The following is a 20,070-nucleotide window of genomic DNA, read 5'->3' on the forward strand; positions in this document are numbered from 1 at the left end:
TTTACTACATTTCCCAGGTAGGGCACAAAGGCATTTTTAGAAATTATTTTTAAAAGGAAAGTATAAAATCTGAGAAGCCAGGAAGAAAAGCAGCAGATGAAATGACAGATCAGGCCTTCATTGAGAGAGTGTACATAAAGGCTCTTGATAACAGGTTTCACTGGTGAGCAATAGGAAAAACTCCATCTATAATTAGTAACCAAACAAAATCGCACAGTACCAGGAGCGGAAGTCTCTGCTCTGCTGCTCCCTTGGGGCTGGGGCTTCACATGCAGCTCAGCATACTTGATGGTGTTTCCTGTAAGGAGAGGGCAGCGCTGACATTTGTGGCTGTGCCAGTCACCAGGTGGAGGAACAATAAAGGCGGAGCCTGTCTGAAAAGGGGGGTGTGTTTCCAGGGCTGCTTGTTCAGCATTTTCCTTTTCCTAGGCAACGGCAGGCAAGATGATGATTTACCACTTCCTCCTGCTGTCAGGCAGGAAAAGCCTCCTCCATAAGCTTTGAACTGCTGGGTGCTGTGTGGCTGGAGCAGGAGCCAAACAAACAGGCTGAAGGATGGAAAGGACCTGGATCCTATCCATGGCAAGCATCCCATCTGTTGCTAAGCCATCTCAGAGGGTACCACAGGGGCTGCGGGGCACCAGACCCACCACTGCTTTGTGGGGCAGCGAGGTGCCAAATGCAAACCAGCACTCAGAGAAATGCTGCTGCAGCAAGGGAAATCCTGGGGGCATTCCTGACTTGTGAGTGCTTATCCCAAGATATTTCAGGTGCTGCCTGTAGCAGCAATGGACCTGATGTGTGAAGACATCCTTTTCCAAAAGCACGTTGCCAAAACAAAACCAAAACTGGTATTAAAATCGCACGGTGCGGGTTCAAGGTATGTGAATCTCTCTGAAGATGTTTTCAATATCATTTACCTGGGTATTTTGCAGAGCTACTGATTATGGAAGGTATTTGGACCTTTGGGACACTGCTTTTGGCTCCATAAATGGAGAGATTTTTATCCATCTGTATCAAGAATAAGTCTCTGTGCTACCACTCCAGTTTGTGACCACTGCGGCTTTTAAAAAGAAGTGTTTTATTAAATTTCACTGATCAGGGAAAAACTCAGCAGAGGAAGAGAGTTTCATTAGGTTAAAATGAGGCAGCATTTCATATGAGAATTACTGGAGTATGGAGAGGTTTTACAGTTAAAAAACCCACTGAGAACCTGATTGGCAAGTAAGGGTTATTCATATAGGGGAGACAGTCTGTGCTTTAGAGAATATGACCTAATACACTTGGCTGTTTGCTTTCTTTCAATTTATTAATTCAATGAACTACAGAAAATTTGTAAATTAAATGTAATTGTTCTCAAATCAAATGCTCTAAAAGTTTTTCTTCTTAGAATGTAAATAATTTTCCAAAAACACTCAGGACTTTTAAACTTTTAAGTGTACTAGCCCTGTAAATGGAGGTACTTCTAAAATAAGTATTTTAGACATTCTGCTACTATTAGTAAATAATTTGTCTCTCAAATGCACATTTATTCCTTCAAAGAATATCTCTAAGCCTGTAAGGAAAAAACTCATCCATGCAAGCTGAATATTTAAGCAAAATCATTCTTTCTATTACAGTGTGTACAGGCTGGTATGATTATTTGAATGCAGAGTCCTCAGAAGTCAGCAGGGGGTTTTAAAACACCACATAACCTTAATTCTGCCAGATGGTTCCACACCCTCACCTAATTCAACAACAAGGTGGAGATCTCTGTCAGCCACTGAAACTGAAATTTCACTGCACTTCCCCATGCCTGTTGTCAGGTGCAGAAAAACATCTCTGTATATTGGAAGCTTCTGCTTGGTGAATGTGCAGCCAGGGAGTGCTCCTGGGAGGTCCATTGGGGAATGTTGTGTCCAGATGTGGGCCAGCACACCCAGGGTCTGGGGGAAGCTCCAGAGGCTCCAGGTGGCCCTGGTCAACACCTGGAGCAGCCCAGGAGGTTAAGGAGGGGAACAAGAAGTTAAGGGCACAGCCAGTAGCCGGCTACAACTGCTTGTGGGTTAGTTTGGTGGTAGACTTGAACTCTCCTTGGTTTGTCCTTCTCCCAGGGAAAGTTCTGTGTAGCCACTCAGGATTCATAATCAGGCAGCTCTTAAATTATCTGTGAGGAAACTGGGACACAAAAACTGCTGGAGTCTTTTGCTGGAAAATGGATTCTCAGTTGTGCTTATCCTTGCTGGGATTTGGGAACACTTTTCTACTTTTAAACACCTGTTTTGAAGCACATGCATGGTAACAGCACCTGCACCTAGCAAAGGCCTGGGCACAGATAGTGCCATTGCTAAATCCTCCTCAACACACTCTGGCAGAGCATCCAAGAATCCCCTCGTCCCTGTTGTAAAGCAGGGGACCCCAACATCTGGGAGAAATTATGCATCTGACTCCATGGATATCAGAAGGCTAATTAATTACTTTATTATACTCTATTATTTTATACTATATTACACTATATCTAAACTGAAGCTGCACAGGCACTCAACTCAACTGCACAGAATCTCGTGACTCTCTGCTGACCGACAGCCTGGACCCGCACTTGGCCTTGACAGACCAAGGAAACAAAACACCATCACTCTGGGTAAACAATCTCCATATTGCATTCTACTTTGGCACAACACAGGAGCAGCAAATGAGATAAGAATTGTTTTTTTCTTTCTCTGAGGTTCAGAGAATGTGAATCCCAGAAATATCCTTGGGAAGTTGTGCCTTGCTTTTCTCTGTGAAGAGAAATGCGGCCACACGTCCCTGTTATCCAGAGCACCTGAGTGACAGCTGAAGTCCAGCTGTAGTCCAAGCCCAATCAAACAAAATGTATGTGAGTATAATCAGACATAAGAGTGGGGAAAGTGAGACTGGGAGCTATAAACACTGAAGAAAAGATTAGTTAAGAGATTTTGTCTCTGTATATTTGAGATAGAATAACTAAGGCTTGTAAAACTCTTGGGTGGATCTCTGGCGCCTGTTTTTTAAAGGAGATGAAAGCACTGGACTATGAACAGAAGAATATTCAGAAAAATGAATAGCATTTTTGAGAAGTTAAATATTTAAAGGGAAAAGGGCATTGAGAAATCACTTAATTACCATGGCCAGTAACTTCATGTGAGAAAATATCAAGAGTTAAAATCAGTTCAACAAAAGTCTACTAAGAGCCATCCACATATTAATGATAAATTTCATTGGAACCGGCCTGTCCAAAAGTGAGCTTTTCCTTTAGGCAGCATGATCAAGGACTAGTTTTGGATGTCTTCTAATCAAGATTTGATGTCTGTCTCCCTTCACAAATAAGTTTTATCACTTTGGATATTGAGTAAAATTCCAGGCAAGAATAGCAGTGCAAACAACATCAATAGGTGCATGAACACAGAATTTAAGGTAGTATTTCATGCCATAAATATAATAAAGTTTATATATATATATATAAAATATCTATATTATATATAAATATATATATAAATAAGATATATAATATATATATTAATATATATAATATAATGAACTAGTTTTTATCTTTTGGATACCACTCTTGTAAAAATATGTAAAAGTTATTATTTTCTGTCATTTAAGTGCATGTATTCAGAGCACCATCACCACTATTAATCTCCATTGTAAGTAGAACACCTAAAAATGCTCATTATGCAATGCTGTTTCCTTAAGGGATTAAATACAATAATTACTAATGAAAACATAAAAATATCCTTAGTCTGGTGCCACAGGCATTTCCTATTTGCTCACAATAAGCTCTCATTCATGTTAGATGTGATCCAGAATTTTGTCCAAATGCCTTCATGAATGAATTACTTTTTTTTTTTCCAAGTAGTAGAAATGTCACTTCTTCAGAAAATTTAGTTCAAATCATCTCCTTACCCTGAATACTGGCTTAATCCTTTAGGGCTTTTTTACAAAAATATGAAGTGATCACAGATTGATAATTTGGTTCTGGAAAATTAGCACTGGAAAATTAAAGAGAAAGAGCAGGAAGTTTTTAGGGGACATTCAGTACTTCCTTCAGTGACAGTGGCTGCACTTTAGACTGCTACTAGTTTCCTGATTTCCTGGTTAATTTACTGCTCCTTTTCCATGAACATAAACATTGATCTGATTTGTGGACTAGGTAGTAATTCAGTGGAGCATTATCTTGATCATGTTACTCATTTAAAAAGAAATATTATGCTCATTACTCAACCAATGAACACTTTTTCTTTCTCATTCTGTTACTTAAAGCCTGGGATCAGACCTGAGCTACGGCTTCTTGGTGGTTCTGCTTCGGAGCAGCTTGGCTGATTTCTCCTGTGAGGATCTCATCCACTATTCCACCTTCTTGCCCTTCCCATGCAGCAACTTATGGCATTCTTCTAGTTTTACCCAATTTAAAATGTGAGAAGGAAAAAGAGAGAGCGCTCAAGAGAGCGGGGAGTGTGTGCCCAAGAGGTTTTACCTGGGTTTGCTGTCCCTGAAGGAGCGCGGGGCCTTTCCCTCGGCAGCATCGCCACGGCCGCATAGGTGACATCCCCTGCCATCCGTGAGCCTGTCCTCGGAGCTATGGAAAGAGCAGCTTTAACTCAGTCATTTGCATCCTGTCTCAGCTCTGCCTGCCTCCAAAACACTCACATGCTGTGCTATGGCTCTGAGGAAGGCTGAGAAACACAAAAAAAGGAAGTCACTGAGTTACTTTCAGCACAGCTTCAAAGCCTGTTTTCAGCCACCATTCTGTCTCTTCTTGCCCTTCAGTATACAGGAGCAAATGAAGATTAAAGCCCATCATTTTCACTAATATATGAGAATTGTTGGTCAAAGCAGAGGGAATTCTCTAAGGAATGCCCAAAAATGCACTTACACAGGTACGAAAGGTTTGCTAGTTCTCAGGAGAATAGAGAGTACAATTTCTGTGCTGTGGCTGTTTGTGCTCCTGTGCATGATCTGACACAGCCTATCCACCTGAAAGAAAGACAAACAAGAAGTACATGTAACAGTGTCAGACGTCTTGGGGTTAATGTACTGCAACCACACAGCTTCAAACATGTAACTCAAATTCTAACCTGCTCCACCCACGGAGCGCTTCAATGGTTTAACAGCTGAATTTAGGTGATATTGATGATGCATTAACATGACCTCAAAATAAAATTAAAAAAAATATGATCAATGCTTTTTACAAAAATGTTTCCATACTTTACTGTAACAGTTACAGTAGTTACAAGGAGCTGCTGTTCCTATTGCTTGAACTATTTCCTGCTTGAGCCAACAACTCCACAGATGGAAAACCTGAGTTGCCTTTATTACCTTAAACTCCTTTTTCATTATCCACGTGTTTGCTGCAGGATATTTTGATGACATTGGTTTTGTCCTCTATTTCAGGTCAGGGGGAAGCCTCACAGATTTTAATTGAAACATGAACACCTTCTAAAACCTAAAAATACATTTAAAGCACTCAGACATGGAGACTTGTGCATGACATTTCCTGCTCTGGGTTTTGTACCTTATTCCCACTTAGAAAATTCCCTCCAAGTTCAACACAGAAAAGGTCTGCAAACCTACATGGGTCTGTTGAAAATAACATTTATACAGGCTGTTTGCAGGGTTTTGTTACATTCAAAGGGACCTGAGAAAAACCCAAAGTTTGGGGCTGTGAACTCCTATTACTGATTTTTCCCTTATGATGTTCAACGCTGGTAACGGTGTTAAGTGCACAAACAAAAAGGTGTTGGGGGGAAAAAAAAAAGAAGAACCTTTGATAGTCATGGAACAGATTAGTCAGAAGTGCAGCCTGAGTATGATTTATAAGCAATGTATCTAAATCATGAGGGGTTCATTATCTGATAATGAACGATAAATCGATGCCGTGAGCTGCAGCCTGATAAGGTTTGTTTCACAGACACCTACAGAGCAGCCATACCAGCAGCCTCACATTCAACAGAACTTTGTCCTCTGAATCAGTTTTCCCCTGAACTTCTCAGCATCCTTTACAGCAGGATAGTCAGGCTCTGAAATGGAAAAAAATGATAACCAAAACCCAGCCCTGAACTAAACACCATTTCCTTATTTGGGGTTTTTCTGAAACTTTAGTCCATAAAGGAGAGTTAGAAGGTGGGTTGTTTGAATTTTCACTCTCTTTCCATCACTGGACGCACACTTCAGCAGTCTCTTCTCACATGATTTCCCCCTAAACCAGTCACAGCCATCCAGACGTAACCATGTATAGTCTTGAGACCATTCCCTCTTGTCCTGTCCCTTGTTCCCTGGGAGCAGAGCCTGACATCCCCTGGCTGCCCCCTCCTGTCAGGGAGTTGGGCACACCCAGAAGGTCCCTCCTGAGCCTCTTTTCCTCCAGGCTGAGCCCCCCAGCTCCCTCAGCTGCCTCTTCACGAGCTGTAATCTGGGTTGAGTTTAATTTATTGCATGATCCACCTTCACCTTGTGTCTTTTGGGTTCTCCAGGTAAAGCCTTGCCTCAGCCTCTTCTTTCCTCCCAGGAAATGAATCTGGATTAATATGCAGACCTTGCAGACCTGTGAGGTCCCTAAAATACCAGGGGCTGTGTATCAAACATCCATATGTCTGGGGAGGGGGAGTGGTGTTTTAGCCTTGAATTTTCAGGCTTTTTGACAGAATGTGGAGATATCTGAGGGTCCAGACTCTCTTGCAGCACCTGCAAGGAAGGATAGTGGGATTTTTGTGTGGGATTTCTCTGCACATCATGTGGAACTTGACAGCCTGGAGCTTCAGGGGCTCTGTGGGGGGAGGCAAAGGGATGTGAGCTCATGTCATTCCCCATCCTGACGTGCTCCTGGGTGCACACAGACTCCCCCCTGCCAACTGCCAAGCCTGGGTGATGTCACTGAGGGATGTTCTGGTGGCAGCACAGTTACCAGCTCCAGCTATGCACAGAACAAACGTGGTGACAACTGCAGATGCCACCTCTTCTTGTGGGTGTGACAGCATCACTGTCACTGCATGTTTAGGCAAAGGCAGACTGAAAACAGCAATGTGGGCTGCAAAGCAGGATCCAGTCCCTCCTGCCACAGAACAGGCAGCTCAGCCCAGGACTCCAGCTGCCTCATAATGCACATTTGAAAGAATTTGAGCTGCCAGTCTGACAATAAAATTCCCAAAGGCTGAGCTGCAACACAGAGGCTTCCAGGCTAAACCAAGGGAGTCCCATGAGTAAATGTCCAGTTTGGGTTTCAGTTCTTAGCCTCTGCTGTGTCACAGTGCCACTGTCATATTTTTGAAAAATCCCTTTGCCAGGATTTCTTCTCTTGGGAAGCTGAGAAGCCTCAGAGAAGAATGAAAACAATAATTATCTGATTACTTCTCCCTGTTTTGCTGCTTTGGAATGTGTTTGGAGATTGTTTATCCAACAGGTGGTTGTTTGATTGGTTTCATGTGAATTGTTTTGGCTTAATGACCAATCACAGCCAGGCTGTGTCGGGACTCTGGAAGCAGTCATGAGTTTTCATTATCATTCTTTGTAACCTTCTGTCTGTATCCTTTCTCTATTCTTTAGTATTGTTTTAGTGTAGCATTTTTTAATATAATATAATACCATAAAATAATAAATTAGCCTTCTAAGAACATGGAGTCAGATTCTCAATTCCTCCTTCGTCCTGGGGACCCTGAAAATACCGCATCACAGCAGAGCCTGTTTGTATGGCAAGGTGCAAAAGCAGCGCCCAGAAGGCATGATCAGAGCTAGGGCTGAAACACAGACACCTGTTGCCATAAAGGAATGTCTGTGCTTGGTTATCCCACACTGCACCAGGAAAAAAGATGTCCTTTAAACTTTTAAACTCACAGGCTGAAATTTATTTATCTGTTTTGTTAGTCCTTCCCTGCTGTGCTCTATTCTGCCATACAGACACAGCCTGCCTTGCTTCAGGTCTGGTAGAGCTCCTGTCTCTTACCCTGGCTGAGAAAGTTTTGGGTATCACTTTAACCTGTGGGTTTGAGAGCACTTAGCAAAGAAGGGCATCAATCCCAGGAGGCAGCTGGAAGAGCAAAAATGGAAGGACTTGCATGAGCCCATCAGCAGGCAATCATCAGAAGGTGCTCAGCACTTCTATCCCTCAGCACAGCACCCTTTTCTGGAGGTGGGCTGGGGCACAGCCCATTTCATTCACCATGGATTTGTGCTGGGAGCAGTGTGGGTGACAGCTCTCAGTAACACAGGGGTGAGTTAGCTGCTGCTGAGCACTGATTGCACAGCATCTTCTCTGCTTCTCACCCCCCAGCAGCCAGAGGCTGCACAGGAGCTGGGAGGGGACACGGCTGGGACAGCTGAGCCCAGCTGACCGCAGGGATTTCCCACATGGCATCAGGATCAGCATTTAAAGCTGGGGGAAGAGGGCACAGGGGGGATGTTTTGGGTGTTTCCCAAGTCACAGTTATGTGTGATGGAGCCCTGCTCTCCTGGAGATGGCTGAGCACCTGCTGCCCATGGGGAGCTGTGAGTTAAATACTTCTTTTGGCTTTGCCTCGTGTGTGCAGCTTTTGCTTTATCTATTAGAGTGTTATCTCAGCCCAAAAGCTTTCTCACTTTTACTCTTCTTGTTCTCCTCCCCATCCCCCAGGTGTGAGCGATAGAGTGTTTCTGAGCTGCTGATGGGGTGAACCATGGCAGCTGACTGCTGATACCTCACGCATTTGTGGGTTGTTGCTTCAAAAACTGTAAAACCTGAATTCAGATGCATCAGTTCCCTTCTTTCCATGTATTCCAGAGCTCTTTCTGGAAATACATGCCCATGTAGAATTAAAAATCCCTTAGCCATTAATGCATTTATTTCATGTCAAAGTGCTTTTGGGTCAAAAATTTCTGTCTGCTTGTGAAATTGGAGGCAAAGCAGGACCATCTATAAATTCTGTAGATTGAATGGACAAATGATGCTTGTAAGCACACACAGCTTACAATTCTTCCAGAAGTTATTGGAATTAATACCCAATGGAAGGAATGAAGAACAAAGAGCACTCCCTTCCACAAAACTTCCAGTGCTCTCTAGCCTTATTTCTTTACAAGTATGTGACACCTTTAAATTTTTCCCCAGGAGGCAGAAATACAACTATGAATGAATTTTTCTTGATAATTTCAAGATTCAAAAACTCTTATTACACTGGCCTCAGAACAAATTAGTATAACAATGCAGGTGATACAGCCCCTAAATTATGATGTTTGTATTGGAGGGGGGTTAAACTTAAGAGAAGTTTGATGTATAAAAATCCAGCTTGAGTAACAAAGAGTGAGCAGTAAGATCATGTATTGCTTGGATGGAATTAACACGTTGGAATTAGCCAAGCCTGTAGTATTTGCTACCAGAGAACTGCAGCAGTGGAACTGGAGTAGGAGGCTAAGTGTGAAACAGGTGGTAACAGCAGTGCCCAGTGTTGGGTGGACCTTGAATGTGGAAAAACAAGGAAGTAGAAAGAAGAACAAGAAATCCTTTTCAGTTCTAAGTTTCTCATCACTGAGAGGTTTCAGTAAAGGATCCCAGGATGGGTCAGGCTGAAAGGGACCACAGTGGGTCAGCTGCTCCCACCTCCCTGCTCCAGCAGAGCTATCCTAGGTCTCTGTTTCAGGCCTCAGTCACTGCCCGGGACAGAAGTTCTGCCTCCTGCCCAGGTGGAACCTCCTGGGCTCAGTCCCTGCCCGTTCCTCTGGTGCCATTGCTGGGCCCCTGGAGCAGAGCCTGGGCCCTGCTCTGACCCTCCCTGCACACAGGGACACCCAGGGCTGAGGCCTCTCTCAGCTGGGGCTCCTCTCCAGGCTGGACAGCCCCAGCTCCCTCAGCCTTTCCCTGCCAGAGATGCTCCAGGCCCTAAATCATCTCTGCAGCCTCCGCTGGCCCCAATCCAGGATCTCTCAGTGCAGCTACAATAATGGACAAACTGGAACAATTCATATCACTAACACTGCACACAATTTATCTGGCTATGCTGAGAAATTGATGCTGGCTCTTGATTTCTCTTCTGTTAAAAATTGTTCTTATATAAACATCCAGCTAGTATTGCTCATGAACAGAACATCAGAGCTAATTAACTGTTTGGAAACTGGATGTGCAAGTTCTCTGAGGGTTGGGATTTTATCATCTGAGAGGATCTTCCCTGGGACACTTCAAAGAAATACAGATTAGCAAGAGAAGCTTGAAAGCCTTCCACCACAAATCTTTGTATTTTTTTCCTTGCTGCTCCTGGTGCTTTTGACAAAATCCCCAAAAGTTGTTGGAAAGAGCTTAGGGGACAGTAAGTTACTGTCTTACAGTGTTGATTTCAGTTATTCCTAAATATTCCTTAGGTGTTGCTCCTGCAAACGAACCAAAGTGAAACAAACATACCAAACAAAAAGCAAAACCAAACAACAACACATGGACACACACAGAGAAAATCCCCCAAAACCTATAAAAATCACCACCAAACCCAAGATGACCTCTAGGTGGGATTCTAAGTGTGCTGAAGGAGAAGGAGCTGCAGGTGGCCACTGTGCTTTGAAGTGAAGCCAGGCAGTAGCAGGACTAGGAAAGAAACTGTGCAGTGTAAATTACACAGACAAGTGAACTCTTTCTCTGTCCCTTTTCTCTTCCTCTGTCCTTCTCTGACAAACTCCAGACCCTTCTGGCAGGTAGTTCCAGCACTGCATTTTCAATCTCACAGAGCCCAAAACCACTCTTCCTTCCATTGCACACACACTCCTTCCTGCAGGGAGAACAGATTTGAGTCCCTCAGGTCCCTTTTACTGGATTGGTGGATTTAATTTCATTTAGGCTTACATTAAAATCAGCTGTCTTAACTTCTGGGTTTTTTTTTTTCAAGTGCTGGAAATTGCTTCTTACTTTACCAAAAGAAGATGGTGTGCATAGGTCTCATTAAATAGCTGGAAAGGACATTTAAATATATATATTGATCCTTAGTTCTGCTTTGTTCCTACCCACTTGAGGAACTTTAGGTACATTTGAGCAGCTTAATGCCATTATTAAATGGAGCCTTGTGAGGCCTGGAACTACAGAAGTAGCTTGGTTGAAACCTTACAGTTTGCAGTATTTCTGTAGCACTTCAAAAGGACAAGCCTGGGCTTTTTGTAACAGCAAGGATTTGTTAACTTTGAAATTCCCAGGCAAGGTCTTTTCCACAAAAGTGAAGTGGGCATTTTAGCAAGCCCTTGGTGATCTTTTAAGTGCTTTGTCTGGAATATTTCTTTCTGAAAACTGAGAGTTCAGTGGAAAGTTTGGGTTTTTTCCCTTCTGAAATGGTTATAGTGACTTCTGTCTGCTGTCAGATTCAGCAAGGTTCAACCAGATTTTTTTGGGGGTCAGGATTACATCCTGGCTTTACCTTTAATGTGTCAACAGAGTGTCTAACAGTGATAAATCATGGGAGTGCAGTCCAGGGAGGATCAGCCCTGGAGTGGGGGAACAGTGTGGGGTGAAGGAGAAGCAGAGAGGAGCTGTTGTGGACTGACCCCATTGCCCCATCCCCCTGTGCCTCTGGGTGCTGGGTGAGGAGGGGAGTGAAGCCAGGAATAAAGCAGTGAAATTGAGGGAAGAAGGAGCAGGAACAAGGTGTTGCTTAAATCTTTTTGTCAGCATATCTCACTTTCCAAATCTATTTTAATTTGTAAAAGTAATTCACTTTCCCTAAGTCAAGTCTGTTTTGTGCATGATGGTAATTGATAAGTGATTTATCTGCTTTTATCATGACCCATGACCTTTTTCCACTTGTTTTCTCCCCTGTCCTGTTGAAGAGCAGGAAAGAGGTTGGATGGGTGTCTGGCTGCCAGCTAAGGTCAAGCCATCACAGCCATCTTACCAGCCTATATTACTCTACAATTTCCTTTTTTTTCTTATATATATTTGCTAAGCTATGTAAAGTTCTAGTAAAACAAAGGCAGTGGATCCTGTGGTTATCTCAAGAAGTTCTTAAAAATATTAGCAAGAAACCACCCATGGGAATATTGACAGAAATCGACTCCCAAGTGAATTATCCTCCTGAACAGTAACAAACCAGTTTTAAAAGTCCAGCACCTGCTAAATGAGCTGTTCAAATATTTTAGTCTTTTGTTTCACTTGCACTAAATCCCCTTTACATTCTCAAATTAGTTTTTGAAAGTTTGGAGTAGAATTGAAAATATTTTCATGTAATGATACACAAAGATGGCAGAAAGCCCACCCGGGGAAAGGAAAACCAGTCTCTTAGTCTGACAAGAGTAAAACCCCTCTCATGTCCATCCAAGTTTAACTCAAGGCTATTCCCAGGTGGGCAGCAGAAATTGATACCAACGTTGCAAAGATGAAGGTCAGGGACAATGCCAAGCCTTGAAAATCCAGAGCACTGTCTCAACAGAAGGATGAAGGTCCCAAAGGGGAGCAATCCAGGAAAACACAGGCATGCTTGCATTTAAACATAATGTTCCTCTGGAATTTTCTGAGTAGGTGTGTACCTGCAGATGATGTGCAGTGTTTTTAAAGACCACAAACCTTGTTCCTCTTCTGCACATTCAGAGAACTGGCTTTGTTTTTCACCCTCTTGTTACTCAAACACACTTCGCGCTTCAGATTTTATGTCACCAGAAAGAAAACTTCAAAGCCACTCACACACATATATAAAATGCTTTATCACTTCCTTTTCTTTTGTGAAGTCCAGCACATGCTTTAACTGAATAAACAAAGAGCAATTCTGAGAAATGCAAATTCTTTCTTGGCAACGTGGTGTCATGAATGCAAGGCAGAAACACTGGGATTTTTCCTTTATTTCAGAAAGATATTCATACTCCTTTTACTGAGATGATGGATCCAGGAATAATGGCAGAGATAAGCAGCCAGGCAAGGACAGCAAGAAGCCAGCCTACAAAAAGGCAGATGCTGAAAAGAAGCAAAATGAGAGAACTCTAATTTCTATCAGGCTGGCAACCTGTCACTAGTGGGGGTTCCACAGGGCTCCATCCTTGGCTCTGGTCTCTTCCACATCTTTGTAAATGACCTGGACACAGGACTGGAAGGGGTACTAAGTAAGTTTGCAAATGATCCTAAATTTGCAACAGTTAGCACAATGTGTAAATGCATTGCTCCTTTTGACATCCTATTTTGTTCTTCTAGCTAGGAAGCATCCAATTCCTAGATGCTATAACACTCTGTTGGGTCAGTGATGTTGCCCATAAAATATAAAAATGCTATGAAAATCCTGAACCACAAGAACTCAGAGTTTCTGGTTACACAACTGGTGAAGACTTTTTGCAATATTTGGGCTTTATGTCTGAGAAATCTCTTTACATGCCTGAAAGCAACCATGGTTTTAGCAGGTCTCAGTGGTTCATTATCACTCAGATATGTAGAGAAAATCAACCTGTTTAAGTCTGATGTAATAACATTTACTTTCATGAATGTCCTTACAGTGCAACATTAATAAAACCCCACTTCAAAACATGTTTCATGTAAATGAAGACCAAAATTCCTGTAAGTGGCATTGGCACCATCTAAATAAGCAGGAAGCTGCCTAGAGGTTTTATGATACAGATCAAAGGACACTAGAGGTGCTTTAATAGAATGTAGATGCTCTCATACAGTCAGAACAAAAATAAGAGGAAGTAAATTTTGCAAGGCTTTCACATTACTAGTGCCCATGGAAGCTCTTATCAGGCTCCTGATGTTCATAGGTTCAAAACCATTCTTGTCTGGCAGCACTGTGGTCACAAAGCTGGCACCCTCTTTTTCCATCCTGTGTTCTGCCTTTGGATTTCTTCTGCAACTTCCATCTCAACTTTGCCTTCTGCAGAGCAGCCTGGAGCAATGTGTTGTGTTGTAGAATCATGGAATGGTTTGTGTTGGAAGGGACCTTCAAGATCACCTTGTTCCACCCCTCTGCCATGGGCAGGGACACCTCCCACTAATTCCCTTTCAGTTTAAAGCCATTCTCCCTTGTCCTGTCACTAACTTCCCTTCTCCAGCTTTCTTACAGACCTTCTTCAGGCACTGGAAGGTGTCCAGCTCTGAGGTCTCCGCACCTTCTCCAGGCTGAGCAGCCCCAGTTGTCTCAGCCTGTCCTTGTAGGAGGGATGCTCCAGTCTTCAGAGCATCTCTGTGACCTCCTCCAGACCCACCCCAACAGGTCCCTGCCCTGTGCAGATCCCCAAGCTGCACACAGGCTCATTTCCTAACCACCTCCTTCTAAAGCTTTCTTACTGGGAAATAGGTTCCCATTCTGCAGCCACCTCTTATTTGTGGATGATTTTTAGGAAAAAAAATGCAAATAGAGTGTGAGGAAGCTCTTGGACAACCTGATTTGAGCCACCAGAACATAGTACTGTAGTTTCAACAACCTTTAATCCTCTGAGTAATATGAAAATGGTTGCTGCAGGAAGTGGAGGTAATTTCTACACATGGGCAGCTTCTCTTCTCTCCTTGCCAGGGCTGAGGTGAGCTCTGCCTGTCTCATCCATGGCCTTCCAGCTATACCAAGGCTGGATGGATCCACTGGTACCAAGTCAGAGGTGAAGCCTTGAGAGTGGAGCTGAAAGTGTCTCTAGTCTTGACAAATACCCACCTCTTCTCTGTACTCAGACTTTCCATTTGCAGCACCTTCTGTGCCCATCAGCACAAGTTCTTTAACTTGCCATTCATGTCCAGCTGGTGCTCTGCTCTTTGCAGGAGGAATCCTTATGAATGGGATAGGAAGTTGGAAAATGAGACCTCAGGCACAGTTCTCACAGGTATTTGTTCCTGCACTAAATGTTACATGTCCTCCCCCACCCCAGAGGATCGTCAGGGGACCCCCCAGGAATCCTCAGGGGTGTTGGGGTTAACAAGGGAAGGAAGGAAGGTATCTGTGGGTGCAAATAGCCCTGACAGGGGAGAAAAGCTGCTGCTGCTTTTGTCAGAGCCCTGCCCTGGCAGCCACATGAGTGAGTCCTGCCATGGCTGCTGTGGTGATACCCAGGAGACAGCTTCTGCTTCACCAGCCCCCCTTCCTTCCCCTCTGAGAATGAGAGGGGCTGGAGTCCTGGAGACCTGCCTGGTCAGGAGGGCTGTGAGGGTCACCCTTTTGGGTTTGAGAACACCAAAACCTCAGAGGCTGTGGGCAGCACTGATGGACTCTACAGTCACTGCAGTTTGTACACCCTAAAGCCTCTGGACACAGTAGATCCCTATACCAAGCTTTTAGAGAGCTTTAGTGCCAGCAGGAACAGGACTATGTCCACTAACCTCTGAATAGAAGTAAACCAGGCAACTAAAGACTCAATTTGAATGGCTGTGGGCTTTGAGATTGCTATCTTTGAGGAGTGTGTTCTATTTTTTAGGTTTACCTTGCATGAGTGGAAAAGAGCTGAAATGAGGTGTTTGCAAGAAAGGGATAAGTTCTTATGCAACTTATAAGAAAAATGACAATTCTGCTGGACTTTAAGGAATCATGCTGGAAAATAGCTGAAATGGGGTGTTTGCAAGAAAGGGATCTGTTTGATAAGTTCTTATGCAACTTAAAGGAAAAATTACAATTCTGCTGGACTTTAAGGAATCATGCATGGTCAGGCACTTAGACCTTCCCATCTCCCTTTAGAAATGTTTCAGTCAGTTATTGAAATGTTTGATATTTAACGTGGCAATATTAATATTGATATTTAACACTGCTGCTGTATTATCAGTCCCTCTTGCATAATTCCCTCCCTTGCAGCTTTCTGTGCACAGTATTCTGTGTCCTCAGCACCTGATCCTGAGCAGCAATTTCAAGCAGAAGGACAGTGTGTGCAAGTATCACTGATGGCCAAACAGCTGCTTGTGCTGCCTGAAAGCTGCTGAGCTCAAGTGAAACCTTTCTTGTAACAATAACAATGATCCCTGAAAAAAGCCAGCCCATGCTGGGGTGTCTTTGGTAACAGAAAATAGCTCAGTTTGGCCCAGACAAACACAAACCAAAACCTGTAGTTGTACTTAAGTGCAGTTCATTCAAGACAGTTTTTGTCTGTCTTTTTCTCTCAGAATCCTAGAAGGAACATCCAAGGTGCAACAGCTAAAAGCCCCAAACTGCCTTACAACTTCTCCTCTCTCAAAAAGCCTCTTCCCAGGAACTCAGCAAGGGAGCTTTCCACACTGTAAGTTTGAGAGTCACTGCATTCCTCTTAGAGTTCTGTGTTTGCATCAAAATTAATTATTTACATAGGTGATAAACCACCTGCACAGCTCCTGAAATGCAGAGCATCAGCTCTGATTTCAGCTGCACCAGAGGAAAGCAGGGATAACCTTAGGGCAGTTGACTGTGGAAATTCCTGGGTGTGAAGTTGGCATCAGTGGGACCTTCAGGACTTTCTCAGCAGGTCCACCTCCAGTGTATCTTGTCACCAGTGGAACACCCACCACCCTCATCTGAGTGCTTTCCTGTGAGTTATAGGAGCCAGTCAGGCTTTAATAAATTGAAACAGAAAAACTCTGGAAAAAATATGTGACTTCATTAATTGTAGAATTACCATTTATATCTCTTTTCATTCCTTACTATGCAAATAACACTAGCTCAAAATCATGCAATTATGCAATCAAAATTAAACTTATAAATGACAGTTTAGGTCAGCTGTGCAAGGAATGGACCAGAATTCAGTAGTTTAGCTTTTTAAGCCCATATTCAAACTAGGACAGATTTCCATCTAATAACAAAAACAAACTGCTATGATGTTTCCTGCAAGAATATGATGTTTCCTGCAGTATTAGAACTTCCAAAATTTCATTAACCTATTTTTACAGGAAGTATGCCTGAAGTATCAATGCTTCCAGTAGGATTTCACAACCATTCAGAGTTTATCTTAATGCATCATAAAATCTTTAAGATCAAGGGGTTTTGACCATTGTGCATAAAATACTGCATTACTTTTTGGCAGAAGGCAGATGATTGTTAATTTCAACCCAGCATCACATCCTTGTTGTCAATGTTCTTTATGATATACGTTGTAGATTGATCTGCTCAGACTCAGGAAGATCTTAAAATATTTCAAATCAGGTTATCAGAAAAAATTTTGAAGGTACAGCACCCAGTACTCTTGAATTTGAAGTATTTTTTTTCTATACCCCTTCTAGGAAAACATATAAGGGAAAAGGTGGTTAATTGTCAGATGGGAAAGCCTCCCCCTCCTGAAAATTATTTATTAGGATTTATTATCCAGGGATACTAATTTTGCATTTGCAGCTCATAAAGATTGCTTAAAAGGGAAAAATAAAAAGGGGGGGAGGGGAAGAAAATACTTTTTCAATACTATTCTCAGTGGCTTTTATTCTGCTTGTTCAGCTTTAGTCAGCTCCTCAGTTTATACTCAAAAGCTGTAAACTTAAACAGTGGCCTATATCCATTGAGATTTATATCCATAAATGTGCTTGTTTTGGATTTGAATGATGTGAATTTGTTCTCCATAGTGAATAGTTCAAAACCATGAAGTAAAGAAAGGCTTTCCCCTTCCTTCTCTGCCCAGTGCAGGAATAACAACCTGCTATTATCTATTTCAGGAGGGAAAATGCTGGGTTTTTTTAGCCTAAGCCAGAGGATTTCCTTTAACTGGGAACTAGCAGGGCTTTAGGTGCTGGGACAGAGCAGGTTTATCTGCAGAACTCCAGGAATCAAACAGGTCAGGGTTGTGTAACTCATACTTCTGAAAAAAGGCTACATAAGCACTTCAAATTTCCATCACTTTAAATGGAATAGAAATTCTGACACATTTTATGGTGAAGTAGAGACATCTAGTGACTATTTTGTGTGATTCAAATGCAAAGGATTAATGTAGGAGGGAAAAAAACTTCCAAATTCTTGAGTATCCTTCTAACAGTAGGTACACCTTTATATATAAAATAAATTTAGTCTGGCTTTGCATTACTGGCACTGAGGACAGTTGAGTGCCCAAGGACTAACACAGTTACTAACTCTTATTGCTTTGTTAAAGAATCTTCCTCAGAACAACTTGGCCACAGTCTCAAGCAAAAAATGTCTTATTCTACAGAACCATCACCTGGCTGCCAAGGGAAGGGGAAGATGCTGGAATTAGAAGGGAAAGGATGCTGGAATTAGAAGGGGAAGGATATTAGAACTGGAAGTAGGCTGGAATTAGATGGTCTTTAAGAGCTCTTCCAACCCAAATCATCCTGGGATTGATTCCATGCTGACTTGGACAGAAAAGCCTCAACCCTGTAATCTTCTGCTCACCCACCTAGACGCCTAAATCTCAGCTGTTTACAAACTTCTGCTTTCCAGACGGCACCTCCACAGTCCTCCCACTTCCTCCTGAAAGGTCAGTCAGGTGCTGCAGCACTCTGGGACACTTCACATTTTCTCATTTTATTTCAGCAGCCAAAGAGCCCATTTTCCCAGAGTATGGGAGAGTATCACTTTCTCTCTCTGCTGTCCTCCTTTCCATGACAGAAGAGGACATTGTGGTTCTTCTCCAATCTGCTGAGCCCCCCCTGCAGGGCTGCATCCAGCCCTGGGATCCCAGCACAGGAAGCACAGGGAGCTGCTGGAGCCAGGCCAGAGCAGGGACACCAAGGGGATCAGAGGGATGGAGCAGCTCTGCTGGAAGGAAAGGCTGAGGGAATTGGGATTGTTCAGCCTGGAGAAGAGAAGGCTTTGGGGTGACCTCATTGTGCCCTTGCAGTGCCTGAAGGGAGCCCACAGGAAAGATGGAGAGAGACTCTTGACAAGGACCTGGAGTGACAGGACAAGGGGCAATGGCTTCACACTGACAGAGAGCAGGTTCAGATCGGAAATGAGGAAGAAATTGTCCCTGGTGAGGCCCTGGCACCAGTTGTCCAGAGAAGCTGTGGCTGCCCCATCCCTCAAGGCCAGGCTGGATGGGATTTGGAGCAGCTTGGTCTGGTGGAAGGTGTCCCTGCCCATGGCAGAGGGGTTGGGACTGTATCATCTTTAAAGTCTATTCTAATCCAAAGCATTCCATGATTAATGCAAAACCTTTTACTTCCAAGGATTGTGAAGGCCCCTTCTCAAAACATCTCAGTGATAATGAAATTATAAACTGAAAATGCCAAAGTGTTCATCTTTCTTCTATGGCTGGTCCCAAGAGGGCAAAATATTGACTCCTAGACTTACCACCATGGTAACTCCAAAGAACCCCATTTTCTGCCTTTATTGAGAAAATCTGAAAATCAACACGCAAAGGAAGCACAGGTCAGACTCAGCCCTGGTTTAATTCTGAGCTCAGTAGTGCCCCAGTGATATGAGGATTAGCATGAGGTATAGGGCTGGTTGAAGAGCAGAAGTTCCTCTGTGAGAAGAATTCAAAGTTTGGGTATCATTCTAAGTTACCAAAAACCCCAAAAATTTAGAAAAAAACCCCCAAAATTTAGGCATTTCTATGGGGAGGAAAATGCAACTAAAAAAGGAAGTAGGCTTTATAGAAACATTTTTAAACCCAACTTTTAAAATTTATTTTATTCTGTATGAAATATTTTGTTTTAAAAATTCAGAAAAACATTATTTAAAAAAAAATAGGTTTTTTTTCAGCAATATCAGATATTCTTTCTGTTCCTCCCCATATCATTGCTTTCTGGTTTCAACCCTGAACTGTGGAAGTTTAGGAGGAAGTGATCTGATTATCACAAAACCAAAGCAATCTAATAACGACAAAATAAGCAATCTAATAACCATGAACTGAGTTTTCTGTTGAAATAAATTTTAATGTCCAGTTGGTTTGAGGAGAATATGAACACACTGTGCATGTTGCCAGTTCAGGTTCTAAATAAAAATTATGTGTGGGCTGAAGGTCATAGTTTATGAGAAAATTGATCAAAATCTCAGTTTTTAATAGAACATACAAGAGAAGGGAGTAAGAATTAGGAATGGTTTATCAAAAGCTACAAGGTGAGAATTTATATTTGGAAAAAACAGATTGTGATTTCCTTCCGCTTTGCAGACCTCTGAACAGTTATTTTGACCTAATGTGGTGTGATGGGAGGAGATCAGAAATGGGGCTGTGTTTTCTTCAGTGAGTCCATTTTGATGGCAGACCTGAGAGCTGAAAGGAACTTTTCAAAATGGCAAGTGAGGTGCTCTACGCCGTGGTGTCACCCAA

At 42.8% G+C, this 20,070-nt stretch overlaps 1 protein-coding gene across 1 annotated transcript in view; it reads right to left on the bottom strand.

The window, feature by feature from the left end:
* The window catches only part of LOC102039264 (killer cell lectin-like receptor subfamily F member 1), a 37,289-nt gene that overhangs the window by 3,908 nt on the left and 13,311 nt on the right, over positions 1–20,070 (bottom strand). Inside the window, 2 exon segments of the mRNA XM_031061443.1 lie at positions 221–379; positions 382–523. Of these exon segments, the coding sequence (XP_030917303.1) occupies positions 221–379; positions 382–523 (301 nt within the window).

This window comes from Geospiza fortis, unplaced genomic scaffold, assembly GCF_000277835.1.
Source record: "Geospiza fortis unplaced genomic scaffold, GeoFor_1.0 scaffold8, whole genome shotgun sequence".
Taxonomy (NCBI): Eukaryota; Metazoa; Chordata; class Aves; order Passeriformes; family Thraupidae; genus Geospiza; species Geospiza fortis.